Source organism: Leuciscus leuciscus, assembly GCF_965113295.1.
Source record: "Leuciscus leuciscus genome assembly, chromosome: 3".
Taxonomy (NCBI): domain Eukaryota; kingdom Metazoa; phylum Chordata; class Actinopteri; order Cypriniformes; family Leuciscidae; genus Leuciscus; species Leuciscus leuciscus.
Genome location: NC_138727.1, coordinates 37,013,088 through 37,032,390, shown reverse-complemented (window position 1 = coordinate 37,032,390; position 19,303 = coordinate 37,013,088). Strand labels below are relative to the sequence as shown.

General features: G+C 38.7%; 3 protein-coding genes across 4 annotated transcripts; 1 reads left to right on the top strand and 2 right to left on the bottom strand.

Moving 5' to 3' along the window:
• Nucleotides 1-44: 44 nt before the first annotated feature.
• rcbtb1 (regulator of chromosome condensation (RCC1) and BTB (POZ) domain containing protein 1) lies at nt 45-9,478 on the bottom strand. Of its 2 annotated transcripts, none has more exons than XM_082163320.1 (12): nt 9,334-9,478; nt 8,171-8,371; nt 7,870-8,020; nt 7,529-7,695; nt 5,918-6,076; nt 5,664-5,771; nt 4,504-4,646; nt 3,136-3,326; nt 2,882-3,008; nt 2,640-2,791; nt 1,511-1,641; nt 45-1,264 (listed from the first exon to the last, which is right to left on the bottom strand). In XM_082163320.1, the coding sequence occupies exons 2-12, from the start codon at nt 8,294-8,296 to the stop codon at nt 1,124-1,126; spliced, it is 1,596 nt and encodes a 531-aa protein (XP_082019446.1). In that variant the 5' UTR covers nt 8,297-8,371; nt 9,334-9,478; the 3' UTR covers nt 45-1,123. The 2 variants fall into 2 exon arrangements, with proteins under 2 accessions (XP_082019446.1, XP_082019447.1); XM_082163321.1 differs by having other exon boundaries at nt 8,171-8,373; nt 9,331-9,462.
• Nucleotides 9,479-13,413: 3,935 nt separating this feature from the next.
• arl11 (ADP-ribosylation factor-like 11) lies at nt 13,414-14,445 on the top strand. Its single transcript, XM_082165025.1, has one exon. It carries the CDS (start codon nt 13,648-13,650, stop codon nt 14,167-14,169), a length of 522 nt encoding a protein of 173 aa, XP_082021151.1. The 5' UTR covers nt 13,414-13,647; the 3' UTR covers nt 14,170-14,445.
• An 85-nt stretch (nt 14,446-14,530) lies between these two features.
• ebpl (EBP like) lies at nt 14,531-19,247 on the bottom strand. The gene is made up of 4 exons (XM_082165024.1): nt 18,858-19,247; nt 18,704-18,773; nt 17,633-17,771; nt 14,531-17,431 (listed from the first exon to the last, which is right to left on the bottom strand). The coding sequence occupies exons 1-4, from the start codon at nt 19,026-19,028 to the stop codon at nt 17,200-17,202; spliced, it is 612 nt and encodes a 203-aa protein (XP_082021150.1). The 5' UTR covers nt 19,029-19,247; the 3' UTR covers nt 14,531-17,199.
• Between the last annotated feature and the right edge of the window lie 56 nt (nt 19,248-19,303).

Below are 19,303 nucleotides of genomic sequence, written 5' to 3'. Positions count from 1 at the left end.
ATGCTGCCATTCATTTAAACATACAATAAAAAAACAAACAAATGCAACTTATAAGAAAAGCTTTATTTTACTTTAAAGGTTCAGGTTTTATAACTTACAAGAGATACTGTGGCACACGTGATGCGCACAGATTCATTTACAAAACTAATGCAAAAACTGTACAGTATGTACATGTGAAAAACAAAAATACAGTTGGTTAATATGTAACAAACAAAATTACCACAGGCATTAGTATTATGTCATATAAGTGTTTCACACCTATACAAAAAAAATTGATACAAACCCTCTAGTGATCCTATATGAGCAGCTCCTGTATAGGAAACTACTAGTGCAACTATATATATATATAATACTCTTTATATTTTTAGCAAATCTTAAACATCAGACTGGTTAAGTGCAACAGTCATTGTTGTAAATGCTGCTTCTGTAATTCACAGCACCAACAGTTTCTAAACTAAGCGATAGCAAACAGTTTCTAAAAGGTTAGACGTGAAAAACTATGCCCACGATTTAAGACTCAAAATCAAGCGAAACAAAATTAATCTAGCAGAAATTATTTTGGTCAAATAACATTTACACAAAAATAAGTGAGTGTGCAATATCAATAAGGTCTGCTGACTGTAGGACATTATAATGCACATTTACAGATCCCAGCCAGTACAACACAATACAAAATAAGCAAATTGTAATGCACTGCATCACAGCAAGTAAACAAAAACTAATTGTTGACCTCAATTTCATATTTTCTGTGAAAAAGTATAAGGTCTGTTTTTCAGTGGTGCGTGTTTAAGTGGAATTATGCCTCTTTTTGGCCCAAACTCACCCTGACTTTATTATGCAAACGCTATTCTCATGAGGCACTAGAATTTGTTCCTAGTAGCAGGAAAAACGTCTTTTCCAAATAGTTGTGCAAAACCTAAATGTGAAATGGTTGTACATGAGAATGAGATTAACAGGCATTGACCATTATGAAAGAGTTTCTCTCGTGCTCAACAGAGGGCGCTGTGTCAGTGACCGTCTGCTGTAACAGCGCCCACTAGCTGTGAAGAGGACTGACTGCAGTAACAGATGGGTTGTGTGTGTGCGCGCGTGTGTGTGTGTGTGTGTGTGGTGGACGTCAGAGTCAGTTTTTGAAGGCTCCACAGTGGCTGGCTCTGCAGATAAACTCCTTCAGCATGTTGCCGTCGATCTGCCAGAACGCAGCTGTCTGCGTGACCTCAGTCAAGTGGTTCACACAGAATTTAAAACAGAACTCCTCTAGATCCTTCATGTGAAAGAAAGCATGAATGTGTAATTATGAGGGACTGAACAAGCGAGCAAGAACAATCAATATCACCATCTATGATTATCGTTAGCTTACAGTATTGGTGTTCTGTGTTACCGTACAAAAATATTTTTACTTTTTTGATTAATTGCAAAAACTAGCAAACAAAATGAGACCGAGAAGAGCTAAAAGTCTAGTAAACCGGGTGCTCTAGTAAGCCAGGCCTCCAGGATGGTTTTGTTTTACCTCAGCATCATATCTGATGGCAGCAGACAGCAGAGAGAAGGCGTTCTCCACCGTGATGCCTCTCTTTATGATATGCTGGCACAACTTCTTCAGCCTGTTTTCACAGTATGAGGTTGCCAGATCCAGTAACCCTGTGACAGACAGCCAAATCCATTCATTTTTTTTTTAATGGCTACAACAAATGCTTTGTCCTTTCTGAATTCTGCATTGTTTTATAACATGCATTGTGAATGCAAGGTCGACTTACAATTGTGAAATTCCAAATACTTTTGGTTGTTACAAGTTACAGTGCATACAAAATATACAGAAGCATACAGTACTAGATTTACTAATACTTAAAGTTGGCATGAAACGGCGATAGTCTTTTCCTCACTATTGCGATATATAGCCGAGTGAAATGGCTTCAGGAACGACACAAATGTAGGGCGGGACTCGTACAAATCAAACTGCCAGTTAGCAGTCAGGGCATATGAATTTCAAATAAATAATTTGCATGGATAAATCTTTTAGAATAAACACTGCAACATTCTGTAAAAAAAATATTATTTGTCAATTTTGATTTAATGGTGACTTTAATATTTTATTAAAGTTGTATTATTTTTAATAATAAAGAACATAACCAGTTATAATTATTATTTACAATAATATAATTAACAAAAACAATGGAAAAATAATAACTAATCATCATTTATGCATTATTGTTATTGTAAAAATCATTTTAAATAATAACACATAATTAGTTAATATGATTATTATTATTATTATTATTATTATGTACAATAGTGCATAATTAGCAGTTATTATTAGTGTATTATTGTAAATAATTATATTATTATAAAAAACTACTACTACTACTAATTAATGTCATCATTAATTTACCGGTATATAAAATTCTAGTGATTTATATTCCAAAAAACAAGTGTGAACGGAAAGTGGACTGCAACTTGGCAGCAAAAATGGACCAAAATGAGAGGAGTCCACAGTAAGGCCATGTTTTTCCACCTGGTTTAGTTTTGGTCCATTTAAAGGGGTGTTAAAAAAAATCCCCAAAAAGAGTGGTTATTGGTTTCTTTTCCTCATCTATGAGTATTTCTCTGTAAACCAGGTGTGAAAATGGAGCAGAACCCACCGATGGCATCCTCAGGAGGAAGATCCACGCTGTCAGTGTAGAGGAACTCCAGGAAAGAGCGGTACACTGGGTACGAGAACTGGTCGATCTCGATCACCTCCTTCATATCCTCATTCCAGTGTGACTGAAACATTGATCTGAAGTGCTCACACCTGAAATTAAAGGATTAAAAGAGGAGAAAGTGATCATTAAGCTCTTGAATATACCAATTATTAGCCATGACACTGAAGTGAGGTAATCACCTGATTTTGAGAACAGCTTTATGGACATGGATGTACTTCCCGTCGATGCTGAATTTGAGGTCAGAGGTCTCTGGATTGTCAAACTCTTTTTTAAGAGACTGGGCCACAGTCAGGAAATCATCATGCTCTGATAACAAACACAGCACAGTTATGTAACAGCAGAGACATCGGTATGAATGCATTAAGATTCAAACAACAAAGCAGCCAAAGTGAACTAAACATCAGAACAATGGTGGATGCCGACACAAACTCACCCATGGCAAGCAGCCGCCACATGACAGAGGGCGTGGCGAAGCAGGCAAAGACGTCGTCCGTGCTGGTGAAGTGTGTGAGGTGTGGCAGCACGATGGGCTGTCCGCGGCACTGCCCCCACATGTACACCTGACCGCTCTGGGTCTTTGCTGCAGAGGTGTGCGTGGAGTGACAGGCGGCGATCTCCACAATCCTGGCGCAGGGAGGAGGCGGAGTCAAAAAGCAGGAAGCAATGGAGAAGGCCAACGTGGAGGAGAGCAGGGGCACGAGGAAGGATACATGCAGGAGGAGAGAGGGCACAAAGGGGAAAGAACCGAGAGAAGGGGAGGGAGACATCAGTCAGATTCTTATACGAGTCTTATTCTATCAACATTAGAGATTACTGGGTTGTTAGTTCCATTATTCTGCATATTCTGCTAAGTAATATTAGCAGAGATAACTGCAGTGACCCCACAGCGAGGGTACGAGAGAGCTGCTATTCATACTACAACCAAAACAGGATGACTTTCAGGAAGTTCCCACCAGACCAACAGGAAATCTCCCTGGGATGCAACAATTCAGACCAACAATGGCACTGACTTAATGCAAACGTCAACATCATGCAGCTTTCACCAACATGAGCTCTTTACTTTTGGCCCAAGTCGACTTGAGTGAATCATCTCCCAGAAGCTAGTTATTTTAGTTTATTAAGTTTTAAATATGGAGTCGTATGGATCACTTTTATGATGGATGGATGCACTTTTTTGGGACTTCAAAAACAGGAGAGCCATTCACTCCCATTATAAAGCTTGGAAGGATATTATTTAATAACTCTTGATTGAGTATCACATTGCTCACTTAGCAACATGCTAGGGCCAAACTCTTCTGAAATCAAATAGAAGCATGTGTGTGATGTGCAGGAGAAACTATTAGGAGAGAGTCGCTGTTCCAAAATCAGTCATAGGATCCATGTAGGTTAGGATTCTACACTATATAGTACAGGCAGTTCATTGGATTGAAGAAGTGCTATTTTAGTATAATTTTAAATATACTTTTATATTATTTACTAATAATTTAAATGAGTTTTTATTTTAGTTGTATTCATTTTATTATGTGGTTTTGTCTTAGTTTTTTTCCATACTATGGAAGTCCATGGGGTCCATCAACTGTCTGGCTACAAACATTCTTCAAAATATCTTATTTTGTGTTCAACAGAAGAAAGAAATTCATACAGGTTTGGAACAACTTGAGGGCGAGTAAATAATTACAGAATTATTTTCATTTTTGGGTGAACTATCCCTTTAAAAATAGTGATACTGATTTGGGAGTCAGTGAGTGACCAAGTAGGTAGGTAATAAAAAAAATAAAGATTTATTCCCAAACTCCATTACCTTTCTTTCTCAGTCATGACCTGAACAGGGCTGAGCTGGTTGCTCTTGTTGCCGGTGCCCAGCTGGCCGTAAGTGTTTGCACCCCATGCATACAGCAGGCCCTCATCAGTCAGTGCTAGAGAATGAGCGTAACCTGAGGCAATCTGTCGAAGTGACACAAGCACATATTTTACACCCACCTACATTTTTCAAAATCTGTATAGTCACATGGGTTGTGCAGAATAACAAAATGCTTGCTTTGTTGCCAATTCGTAGAATTTTTTTTTAAATGTTTTTGAGAGAAGTCTCTTATGCTCACCAAGGCTTCATTTATTTGTAAAAAATACAGTAAAAAAAACAAGTAATATTGTGAAATAATATTACAAATTTCTCTTTTAATATGAACTTTCAGCATCATTACTCCAGTCTTCAGTGTCATATGATCCTTCGGAAATCATTCTAATATGCTGTTATAGTGCTCAAAATACATTGCTTATGATCAATGTTGAAAACAGTTGTGCTGCTTAAAGGAGCTGTATGTAAGAAATGTATTTCAATTAATCATAAAATGGCCCTGATATGTCACTAGACATTAAGAAATCATGTTAATTTCAAATACTTATTTCACTGACAACAGTAGTCCGGCCAGGATATTGTCATTTAAAAGTGAAGTTGCAGCCCTCAAGTTCTGATGTTGATGTTGTCATGTTGTGTTTTGGCCTGATGCTCCACCCTCCACCTATCTACCAATCACTAAGTCAGTAGTGTTTCAGCATCCGGGTTGCCAGCTCTGCTCTAGTTACCACAGCTGCAGCTACAAACGTGTCGGCCTACGTTCCTGCTGGATCCTGCAGCCTATCTGGCAACCTCGAGTCAGGGGGGAGGGGGAGGGGATACACCGCTCTACAGTAATTTGAACGTGATTGCAGTACCAGTTTTGGCCACAATCTTACATACAGCTCCTTTAATATTTTTGTGGAATTTTTTTTAATGAATAGAAAGTTTGAAGAACAGGATTTTTTTTGAAAGATAAATCTTTTGTAACATTATAAATGCATCATTGTTCAATAAAAGTATTAATTTCATTAAAAAAAAAAACTCTTACTAAACCCAAGCCTTTGAACAGTAGTGTATATTAGTATGTTACATGTACAGCTGACAGCAGATCTTCTGGTCCGTACCTGCAGCACACAGAGGCCTTGTAGTGCAATCAGACGACACGGAGTCAGCTGGTTCCCATTGTTCCCCAACCCCAGCTGGCCATTACCATTGTAACCCCAGCCATAAACCTGAAACACCAACACACACTTCACTACTAACAAGCAAGCGACACAGCTAGACGACACGCATGCATACTAAATAGTAAATAATCAACAAAATGTTTTAAGCATCAGGTTGGTTCCTTACAGTATGAATGGTTCATTTCCTCCCTTACCTCACCATTATCCGCCACAGCCATGGATGAAGTCTGTCCACAGGCTATACTAACCATCACTTTGTTCAGCAGGCAGTTGGACACCTTACGAGGCGTTGGCTGGTTGGCAGTGGACCCTGAACCCACCTGACCACAGTTGTTGTAGCCCCATGCAAACACCTAGGACAACTTATAATTAGCAGGGATATTAAGTTACAAACATTAATTCATAAAAACTCCGGCCTGGCTGTCTATGAACATGGCTGCCAATGTTTTTAAATGAGCTATACAAAATACTATTTCACTGTACATCTAGAAGATTTAATGAAGCGGAATATTAATTATTACTTCAGACAAACACACACTGTTACACCCAAGCTGATCTCGGTAGTTCCACTGAGAACAAAAGCCCTCTCAGCTTAGTGAAAAAGGTCACATGCTCGTCATTACAGCGAGCACGACGAGGCCAAGCGGCTAACTCTACGTGCTAAACAGATGGGGTGAGAGAAGAGGGTTTTGTCAAACCTAAATCCATCTAATACCCTTTAATATGTAACCTACATTTTTAACCCACTGCTGGAGTGTTTCTAAAGAGACTGATAAAAGGGAAACTGTTATATACAAAATAAACAGGAAGGAATTTGCTTGGATTATGGGATTAGCATGTGACAGAGCAAAGTTAAGATATTCTGAAACTATTTTGGTCAATGCTACTAGATTCACAGCATGCCACCAGTTTAACCCTAATTATTCGATATGGCTGTGCTTCAATAAGTTGGGCAATAAATCTGGGCATTTTATGTATATAATGTTTGTAGACATTACATTTTATTTACTGGTATTTCACATTATTCTAAATGAGCTGGTGCAACTTACAGTTAGGTGCAACTTATTTTCCAGAAAGCACGGTAGATAAAACGGGTCAACCAACACTCATCTTGTGCCACGGATGGGTCACGATGGCTGACTAATCGACATTAGGTTAAATCTGGAGTCTCTTATGGATAGAAAACCCATTTCTGACACATAAAAATGGATGATTTACCAAAGCATTATTTGACATAAAAAATAATAACTATGATTACTTTTAAATTATGAGATCCTGTCATAATTATGGAACAAAAAGTTGCAATTGAGATAAAAAGTCTAACTTATGAGATAATTATGGCATGTTGCAATTATGAGATAAGTCATTAAGATAAAAAAGTAAAAATTATAAGATAAATTCAATTAAGACAAAAATCAATAAGTATGAAATAAAAAAAATCATTAAAAAAATTCAATAATTTTGACTTTTTCTCATAATTGACTTAGAAGCTCAATTTTGACCTGTAATGTCATACTTATGATTATCTTTATTTTATTTTATCTTATAATTTCGACACTTTATCTAATAACTGCAATGTTTTATGTCATAATTTTTTACTTTTCTCTCAGAATTATGACTAAGTATCTCATAATTTAAAATTATGTAAAATTACACTTCGGTAAATCTGTAATCACTAATCTCAATTTCCACTTTTGATGTCGTCATGATTTAACAAAGCACTTTCTTCCCTTATGTGGCAGAAATGGGCTTCCATACTTATGCAGTTCACAAGCCATTTCGCAAAAACGGTTCCAGAGCCTCACCTCACCCTCATGGGTCAGAGCCAAAGAGTGGTGAGAACCACAGGCCACCTCTGTCACCCTCTTGTTCTGCAGGTTAGCAGACACCAGAACGGGAGACACACCTTGATTGGTCGTCCCATTGCCCAACTGACTGTATCCATTATGCCCCCATGCATACAACTCCCCCTCTGTAAGGAGACAAAAGGACTTTGAATAAGACAAAAGTGTAAAATACGTTTATGTGGTTAAATATTTAGATAGAACTGTAATGCAACCATGTTACTTGACAACTTTATTTGGAAGTAATTTCACACTATAACTAGATTTAGACATTGAACAGGAGAATTTACACTTGTACTCACCGTCTGTGGCCAGCAGAACATGAGGACCACTGCCATAGCTCAAACTGACCAGCTTCTTTCCACTCAGACAGTCCAGCTTTTTAGGAACAATGGTGCTCTGACTGTCTCCAGTGCCCAGACAGTTACTGCAGTTCACACCTAACACATACACCTGTGCCAGGACATTCAGATTAGTTTTCATATAAAGGTACAGAAGCCTTTTGTGAACCTTTATTCCATTACTACAAACTACTGAAACGGGTCATGTAAGCTTACACCACCAAGACCCACACAGATACTATCGGTTTCTTCATCAGCTTACTTCGTCATTGTGGGTGATGTAGATGGCCTCATTAGCAGCTACTCCGAAGATGCACGCCTGTCGAATGGAGGCGAGCTCCTGTGCACTCAAGAGGGTGAAGAGAGGCCACTTACTCACATCCACCATGGCCAAGTGCAGGGGACAGGCTTTGGAGACGAGAAGACACCTGAAGATACCCGGCAGCTGTGCGTGCCTTTGAAACTGGACACACATGTTAAATGTCAGTGATTCGTAGGGATATAACTGCATCAGAACAAAATTTGAGCTGGATGACGACACTACTGTCTTCTGCAGAGCTGCTTTTTAGCTGAATCAGCTTTGTTTAATAATTGCTGAATTTTGCAACATCAACAATGTTAGTGAATCAAAAGTGAACCGAATCAAGCTGAATAATGATACTATTGTCTTCTGTAAAGCTGCTTATAGCTGAATTAAACTAAATTTCATAATTGATGAACTTCACAGTTATTGAACTGAATCAAGAATGAACTGACTTGAACTGAATAATGATGACACAGCAAAAATGTTATTTGTCACATGTTTGATGAAGTCTGCATCACTGATTTAGTTATTTTCCTGTTTATTACTGTAAAGCTGCTTTGAAACAATCTGTATTGTATAAGGTGCTATATAATAAAGGTGGGTTGACTTAGGGAAGTGTACAGCTTCCCACTGCACTAGTAGTCTAGGTCTTCTACCACTGTAACACCACAGTTTTCACACACTTACACAATTTAAGTAAGTACAAAAAGGCTTTTGTGTGTGATACAGTACAGAACTGATAGTTCATTAAGCCTATTTGCCAGTTTCTTTGTCACTGAAACACTTCGGTACAGTAACGTTAGTTTATAACGACGAAACAGCTGCAAAACTCACTAGCTAACTTACAGCTTTTGTCACTTTTACAGCTGATGAGGGATCAGTCACTACCTTGTAGCAAATTGCATTAAAACAAAACAAACAAACAGCACTATCTGCCTGTGTTTAATGTCCATGTGAAAGGAATCGCTAAATCAGCAGTGTTGGTTTAAACATATCTTCTTGCAGGCTCGCGTTACTAAAGCTCGGTTAGCCTGACAGCTACGGCATCGCTCCATCAGGGCATGAGGTGGATTCAAGCTACAGAAAAACGGTTATCATCAAGTCAACGCAGCAAAACCTACCTAATTTCTACAGGACGTCGAGACCATGTAATTAGCGAGTTGTCCAGTCCAGTTCCTCTTGAAATGCTCTCGGGCTGCAGCGCCAGCAGGATATGCCCACGGAAGCGCGTTCACGTCAGCGAGGAAACAAAACGTACTTGTTTCCTGATCACTGTTGCTACGGATGCATGAACGACGGCTCAACTGTCCAATCACAGACTTCTTGTAAATCACTCCTACTCCACTGATTGGCTAGTAAGAGTAGGCAGGAGATAAAGTGGAATAATAAGGATTAAAGGGGTGGTATAATGCCCCTTTCACAAGATGTAAAATATGTCTATGATGTCCCCAGAGTGTGTATGTGAAGTTTTAGCTCAAAATACCTCACAGATATTTTTATGTAGCATGTTCAAATTGTCTCTTTTTGAGGGCGAGCAAAAACATCAAAAAAGTCAAAAACTTTTAGCCTTTTATGTTCAAACTGAAGTTAGATGATGTCAACAGAGTCAATGATGGAGAGACTCAAGAAGTGACATGTAGAATGCAACAGGACCTTTCTGAATGGTTAGTTTATGAATTTATGTAGCTGATGTGTAGTTATCTTCTAGTCATTGATTAGCATATTCTGTCTTGATAATCTATAAATCTCGTTCCCGGGGGTGGGGTTTATGTAAATTCTAGGGTTGGTGATGTCACTAACCCGGGAGAAATGTCGTGTAGTCCCTACCAGCCATTTGTTGTAGTCCTTAAAAAACTATTTATTTAAAAGCAAATATCTCCATTTGCTTTGAACTTTGATCATTGTACTTTTTGCAGCAGATGTTGTTTATGCTCAAACAGCAACATTACACACTAACTAAAGTTAGAAAAGTGAAATCATAATCAACCAAAATTACCGCTGGGACGTAATGAAATAATGAAACTGGGGCGTAACGTTGACTATAAAATAAGCCACATACATGTTAATAGTAATAGTAATAATAATATCAATAAGAAGAAGAAAGGGGATGGAGGAGCTGGAGGCGGGATTTGGGTTGTAAAAACTTACACGAAAAAAATTCTAAATATATTTACTATTACTATTGTTGTTATATTTTAGTTTATATTTTACTGGTATTTTAGTAGTACCACTGGTAGCAGCAGAAGACTATTACTGTTAAGGTAAAAGCTTATAAACATACATTTTAGTACATATTCCTGATATGTACTGATATGAATGTATGTACTGCATGCATGTAAGCCAGCTAGTAGACTGGGTATTTAGCCTCCTTGTTAGAACGCCAACCTCCCACACTGGAAACCAAGGTTCGAGGCCACACAGAGCGGGGTGAGTAGGACCTGAGGGGTTACATTGGTGCCGTGACCCAGATGGGAGTGATGTTTAGGGTGGTAAGTGTAACAGGAGTCAGTTAGTAAGAGCTGTACATAAACCTCACTCCCCTTCCCCTGATCTTAAGAGGTGCTCTAGAGACTGCAATCTTAAGCCTCCTTGTTAGAGTGTCCGACTCCCACACCGGAGACCGGCGTTTGAGCGGAGTGAGTGGGACCTAAGGGGTTACATATGTGTCTGTGTGTATATATATATATTAGGGGTGGAACGGTACATATATTCGTATTGAACCGAATCGTTATGGGCGTCACGGTTCGGTGCATCAATTTAAACGGAGAATACACGGTATAAAAATAAATAAAACTCGCGTGCAAATTAATTAATGTAATGCTGAACTATAGATAGATACGCGGGTTCTTTAGGGACACCTAATCTGTAGCCCCACCTTCCCTGCCTCCGCAGCTCGAGCCTCCAGTCCGACCGCGCGCGCGCCTCCAAATGGACAAGGCATTTCTACTTCGCGTCTCTGTTCGCGCTCGCCGGTGTACTATTCTTTGAAACGACAGGGTGCGACTCGGTGTAACTGTCCTCTAAACCATCAGGAATCAGAAGTATGATACACTCGTGAATGTTTATTTTAGTACAACAACACTTTAGTACACCAAAACCACACTAGGCCTACAAAAGAATCGTGTAAAGCCAGATTATTCCTTGTGACATTAGAAAAGAAAATGGATATGAGAATGTAAACTACAACTAAATTAACGTTATCTTACATAATTTCTAAACATTTTTATTTAGTTTTGTGAAACTTTTTATAAAACATGGCCATTTATTTTTATTTAAAGGGCTTATGTCTGCTATTGTAGGCTCATTTTGTTAATGTACGTTAAGCAACTAATTTAGACGCAAGAACTGGGTGCCGGATGTTAGTGAGATGTAAATGCTCGGCCAGATTCGGCTCGAAGTCGTGCGTCTTCGGATGCAGAGCCGCGCGCGCTAAAAAACCGTGCACTGCACACCACCACACGAAATGTGGCCTTGCGCACCCAACACGCACGACCGCCCACACCGCAATGACAACATTTTTGCCGCGCGCACCCTCGCGCTCGTGCGTCCGCACATGAATAAGAGATGCTTTATTTTCATGTTAGCTATATGTTTTATAGCTGATTGTCTTATTTTGTTTACATCTTACTTTACACACTTCAGGGCAGACTGTTGCAGCTAGCTCAGGGGAGAGACTGTATGACACTAGGTGGTACAGCCTTAGACATGCACAATAAAAAAAAATTGCCTTCTGCATTTTTGGTTTGCTTTTCCCTCCATTGTACCGAACTCTTACCGAACCGTGATGTCTGAACCGAGGTATGAACCGAACCGTGACTTCTGTGTACCATTCCACCCCTAATATATATATATATGCAGTAGCGCAGGAAGGGGGCCCCCTCGTCATAGCATCAGCACCCCCAAGCGGGGGGCTGTGGAACATAATATTGTACTTTAAAAACGTGAATAAATAAATTAAAGGACAGCTTTAACTAACTCTCGTATGCCTAATGTAGTGAGTGTTCAAGCTACGGAGAAAATGAAATAAAGTTTGAATTTGTCATGCTTTGTTCCGATCAGAGCACGTGAGCGGAGATCGAGCGCATTTCTGAATTTTATGCTCCCTCGCTCATTCCGCAGGGTCGCTCGCTCAACCCAGAATGGCCTGCTGGTTCGAAAATATGTGGAATAAGGGCTGCCTCCGACTAAAGTTTTTTTCTAGTCGACTAGTAGTTGTTCATTTAAGCCATTAGTGGACAAATCGCCCCTTTATATTAATTGTAGTGTACTCAAGCGCACGACCGCACGCATAAAGACTTCCACAAAGTGCCGGCAAAAGTATGAATGTGTCAAAAATAGCAAGGAGACATTTCATTTTTTATTAATAAACTGGTGTTTTCTGTGTCGCTGCAAAGGTGAAATTGACAATGTGGACTCCCCATGAACGCCAGAGAGAAATGCATGTGAAATGCACATTTCATATGGATTACATAATCAGTATTTCTTTTCGTTTTGAATAGTTTCATTTAAAAGTAGACATTTTCAAGCTTTCTATAATAGCCTATATTTCTCAAATCTGTGAGGCACAAGCTGAGTTTCGGCGCCCTCCAGTTCACGTGCAATGCAAGTGATTGTGCCAGCGCCTTATTACATTGTCTGCTATTTGCTTCTTATTTATTTAATACAGGCAATTGGTTGATAAAACATTGATCAAAATTAAGATACAATTTCTACAAAACAAAACTCAATGAAGTGGTCAAAATCATGTCTTACCCACTCCATGTCTCCAGTCATATTGCACATCTCATGATGTCTCTTCATGAAAGTGAGCATATGCAGCATGAGAAAGATAATCAACATTGATTAAATTAAAAAATAACATTAGCCTATAATATTTAAACATATGAAACTAAATGTTTTCTTTAATGGCTACAACACATATACAGTACAGAAACATTTTATGTCTTGTCGTCAGCCACAACATAATGACGTCACATATTTTCCAACCCAGTCCTCAGCCCCCAGCCCCCCCTCGCATGAAACAGCTTCCAGTGCGCCTGTATATATGTGTGTGTGTGTGTGTGTACAGTATATACACACTTTTTAGATTAAGAGTAGACTTTGCCCTGCCCATTCATTCATTGACTGTACATTCAAGCATAGCGACAGGATCATTCATATTATTTACAGTACAGTTTAGTTTCTGGGATTCCTGAGCAGGTTGGCCCGCATGTAAAGTTGACAAACCTGTTTAAAAAACTCGTCTGGCAGTATCACACGCTCAGTCCTGAGCTATAATTTCAGCTGGATACAGTTCACAGTGTCGCTTCTACTTTGCATACAATATCAGAGGAAAACAGAAGTAGAAGAGAGAAATCGAGGATCCTGGTGCCAGATGCCATTTCAAAGGTACCGAGATAACCAAGTTTAAACAGGAACGCGTCTTTCAAACCAGGATGGGTGCTTTTAGGTCTAAACAGTTTAAAAAGTCTCCTCAGGTTCTCCTCATGGGTCTCGATTCAGCTGGAAAATCCACTTTGTTGTTCAGACAGCAGCGGGGAGTGGTGATGGACACCTCTCCTACCGTGGGCTTTAATGTTGCAACTGTAGAGTTGGACAAGAAGACCTCACTGACCGTGTGGGATGTTGGGGGACAGGGGACTATGAGGCCCAATTGGAGATACTACCTGGAGGGATGTAAAGTGCTGGTGTTTGTGGTGGACAGCAGTGATCGTGCCAGGATGGAAGAAGCCAAGAAAGCCCTGAAGAAGATTCTGAGTGATGAGCATTTGAAAGGAGTTCCCCTGATGGTGCTGGCCAACAAAAAAGATCTGCCAAACTCTATGACTATTAGAGAGGTGTCTACATTGCTGGACCTCGATAGTTACACAGATCGGGTTTGGGAAATCCAAGCTTGCAGTGCCATGAAGGGACTGGGTCTCCAACAAGCCTTTCTCTCTATAGCTAAACTACTATAAAGCTTAAGGAAGGTACTATCTCACTATCTAGGGAATACAAAGAATGCAGTTCAAACTTTAGTATCTTGACAGTCTCCGTTTATTTTATTTAAACCTCAGAACGCAAAGTGAAGAGGTTTGATCATGGTAATATCATACTAAAACTACACAAAGAATGGAAAAGGAGGAGAGATGACTGATTTAACGAATGTACTTGTTCACGGTTTTTGTATATCCTGTAAATATTGTTTTTTTACTTGTCTTCATGTTCTGCACTGCATCTATCCATCTATCTATCTATCTATCCATCTATCCATCTATCTATCCATCTATATATGTGTGTGTGTAATTTAATGCCCTGTTCCTGTCTCCTGTAGTGCAGATTGTCAACGAGTGATTTTGATGACAATCCTGTGATACTGTACATAATTTTGAAATAATAATTAAAACTTGAGCGCAATTCAAAGAAACAAGGTGCTTTTTAAATGCAACTTCATTCTATTATGAATTAGTAAATATTTCATTAACATTAAATCAGATTAATAAATGTTAGGCATGTTAACTGATGTGGTTAGCTAATTTTAACAAATGGAACTTTATTGTACACTTATCTATAAAATAATGAAATTATTCATTATTATTTACACATGAAGCTGTAGTGAAATTGCAATGCCTAAATTGTGTAGCAAGTTACAATGTGGTGTATCTGAGTATCTGAAATTACAATGATGAAGTAATTCCTTAAATGTAGAAATTTAGCCAACTCAATACCACAGTCTGTGTAAAAAGAAACATGAGTCATCCTTATATTAAGGAGAAGCAAACAAGTGTGATGAAACAAACTGACATAACTTTTTATAGTCATTTGGAATAAATGTGTGGTTTCTATCATACTGGATAAGGTAGTTTGGTAAGGAGGATTAGCAGGGAAACGTGGCCCTAGAATGGTGTAAAAGAGCTACTAGCGACATAAGGGATTTGGTGTTAGATGTCAAAGGCAGGAATGCAGATAGTACAAGGAAAAGTATGTTGCTATGAGTCAGTAGTTTGTGTGAGCTTCCTTTGTGTCTTTACCACTGCAATTATGCAAAGATAACGAGCGTTCCTCTGTGTACCCAATAAATGTGTATAATACTTCAACTGCATCACACCCAGTGTCTACATCTCATTCTATTGAGTTTAAGAGGCTGATTATAACTGCAATAATAAATATAGCTGCAAGCAGCAATTATCCGGGGTCAAGCACAAGGAACACAGTAAGTCATGCCAACATGGCTGGGAGCATCAGACCAACAATGAGCAATTAAAGACATTTTAAGATGATTTTAGGCAAAATGGCTAAAAAATAAATCAAAGACAGTCGCTAATAATTTGATTTAATGGTTTATCACTTTCGACTAACAGGTGACACTGTGACAAAATTGATGCGTTGTGGACAGAGTGAGGTGACAATGTCACATGCAAAGTTTGGTGTCAATATGCCAAAGCTTTGCAGAGATATAGCCTAAGAGTAGTTTTAGCATCATGCCATCAACTTTGTCGATGCGGTAAATAAAATGGTTTCGTCTATCGACATGAAATCCATAACTTTTTCACAGTCTGAAGATTATCTGACTCGAATTTGGTGAAAATCGGACAAATGGTCTAGGAGGAGTTTGAAAAAGTATGTTTTTAAAGAAAATCTAAATGGTGGACAGGAAGTTTGGCTGACAATGGCAAGATTGACTTTGTTCTCAGCATGACCGAAGGGATCCATTAAGACCAGTTTTTATACCAATAATAGAATTTATTAAAAGGTTATTATCCTTTTTGGAAATTTCATTGTATCTTTTGACCACAAGGTGCCGCTGGCCAGAAACCTTTTGAGTACTGTCAATGGTATGGTCCCGAAGACACATGCCGAGTTTCGTAACGATACGCCAATGCGTTCGTAAAATATTGAATTTTATGACAAATTTCAAGATGGCCGATATGGGAAAATTGGGTATCATATGACTCAACATGCTGCTCCAAATCTAAAGAGAACTTTCTTGAATTTTGGGCACACTGTTCAGAAGTTATAAGCAAAAAAAGCAATTTTTCGAGTTTCGATATTTTTCCTATTTAAAACTTGACTCTTCTGTAGTTACATAGTGTACTAAGAACTATGAACTAGAAACTACTAAGAAACTTTGCTGCCGTACCATGGCTCCAGCAGGCGTAATGATATAACGCAGCACCTGAAAATAGTCGACCCTATAGTCTACCGAGCTGGGGACTATTTTCAGGAGCCGCGTCATATCATTACACCTGCTGGAGCCATGGTACGGCAGCAAAGTTTCTTGATTATTACGCAGGAATGAGAGTATAGTTCCGGAGATCGGCTGAATGGATTCGAAAACGGTAAAACTCAACTGTTTAACTCTGGGGGAGTTGTAAAATGAGCCTATTTCCAAAAAAAGTGGAGTATCCCTTTAAATTTCTATATATTCTAAATTTCTATAATTAATTTTAAAAAAGTGCAGGAGCGTGTGCTTGCGATTGATTCTGCGAGAGTGAGGGTGGGGCCTTGATTTCGCAGCTTTACTTCCTGCTCACTACTGCGCAGACTTTTTTTACAGTCTATGGTTGTCGGGCACTTCGCCGAATTTGTTCGCGCACTATTCAAGAACGGTTTGACAAATCAACTTGAATTCCATAACTTTTTGTTGGCTTTGTCTGAAGATGATCTGGATAAATTTGTAAAAAGCAATGGCCTAGGAGGAAGAAAAGTAGGCTTTTTGGAAAATTCAAAATGACGGAAAAAATTTCATGATGGAAAATTACGTCACATGGTGCAATCGAATCGTCTTGAGATTCCAAATTTGCTATGGTGACAGTTCAGACTGTCCTCTATCTGTGTGCCAAAATTCAACTTTCCCACAATCGTTTGTATGGGCTGCCATAGACTTCCAGAGCAGAAGAAAAGGAAGAAGAATAAGATTACATTAAAGATTACAATAGGTGCCTAGCGTATGCCTTGGCCCCTAATAATTATATGGTTAATTACTAATTATCAGGCTTGCCCTGATTTTATCTGTTCTTCTTCTTTGGATACTGATGCATTCTTCTTAAATCCCTCCATGATTGCCAGAGGAGGAGTCCAGGCACCAGCACCCAGATCCCATTGAAGAACACCAGGTAGACCCACAGGTACAGCCAGTTGCTGGTGTTCAGGTTAGGGCTTCCGATTATCCAATCTGGACAGAAGGTCATCCAGCCCCCGTACAACTCACACACACACAGCGTGATCTGAACAAAGTGCCTGGTTCACAAAGAAACATACATACATATACACATACATACATATACACATATATATATATATATATATATATAATATATATATTTTGAGTTTAAAAGTAGGTTATTAATTGAAGACAAAACATTGCATGATCACAATTAGGTAAATTCTTCTTTAGACTTAATGGATCTCACATGGATTGGATCAAAAGACTTTCCTTACCTGTAGTGTTTGTCTTTAATGATGGCATAGACCAGAAGCAGGGCCAAAGAACCATCTAAAACCACTGTCAGAAGTTCTAGAGATACTATTGTCGGGTCTGAGTATAACCAGCGCTCGTCTGCCTTGCCATATTCTTTCCCTGTTGAGTATTTTAAAGGGTAAGTTCACCAAAAAATGAAAATTCTGTCAGTAATTACCTCATGTTGTTATGAAGGAGTGAGCCAGCTCTCAGATTTCATCAAAAATATTTTAATTTGTGTTTCGAAGATGAACGAAAGTCTTACGGGGTTGGAACAACATAAAAGTGAATAATTACTGACAGAATTTTCATTTTTGGGTGAACTAACCCTTAAACAGTAACATGCATTACATTCATAAGACAATGCAAAGTAGAAGTTACATTTCCATGGTTAATAGACAAAGTTATGGAACTACATTCAAGAAACAAATGGCCTCAGGAAGTAAAACATTCTGAAACTATTTGACAGTAAAAACATTTAATTACGTGAGAATGGCAACGTATCTTAATTTTTAACCTAGTTATAAAATTATTTAAACGAATAGAGCAATTAAAAATAGCCATTTACTGTCGGTCTCAGTTAACAATACTCGAACTATTGCTTAGTCTTGAAACAAAGCACAAAAGTAGTAGACTAATTATGGTGCCTTTTTTGGCCTTTCAGAGCACTGTGTAGCCTATTTATTACATCTTTTTGTGTGGGTGGGGAATGATACCAGTGCGAGTACATGATAACTATCTAACTGTAGGCAGAATTACTTTTTATAATAAAGTCAAAATAGTTTCACAATTTCTGAATTGATTTATTTGATAGAATCTCTTATGTTCAGTCATGAATGAATGGACTTTGAACATTGCACTAATGTTGCTAAACATAATACAAACAAACACCACTAGATGTCGTCGTACTATATCCGTCTAAAATCAAATTCTTCTTCTTCCACCCGACTAAACCCAAGTCAACGGCCCTACACCTGAGCAAGCAGTTTAATCAGCGCGAATCACCTGTTATTTTCCTTTAGTCGAGGAGTGTTGCAACACAGCATACTCACATAGTTCTGCCAACAGATTGTCAGAAGTTGCTACATTTCCAACAAGTGACATGTAGACGAAGGGTCCCTCCTGCACGGTGAAACACACAAGGGGCGAGTAGGTAGTTACAGCCAGGTATAACGAAAGCGTTGTTGTATGCACCTTTATACTTACCAGAGTAAAATGAACTATTGCGTCGTAAAACAACCACACGAGGACCCACCGATCAACAGCTGAACATTTATTCCCCCATTTTTGTGCGAAAGCAAACCCGACAGCAAATTGAGCCACACACGCGAGTAGAGAATAAACCGTTACTTTAGTGAAAAGTACGGGTTCTGCCATTATATACACTTGACTTGACTATAATACAGTAAGACTCGGTGCACTTTTGTTTAAGTTCCCAGAGTGATTGAATGACATCTCCAGACTCCACCCATCGTTCTAACGGTGGAGCTTTGCAGCCATAGGCTCACGCAGAACTCTCTCCACTTCATAACGTCCACGTCACCGAACAGAACATGTTTTGGCGCCAATTTATCATGTTTTATTTCACCATTACTTAATTATATTCAACGCCATAATATATATATATATATATATATATATATATATATATA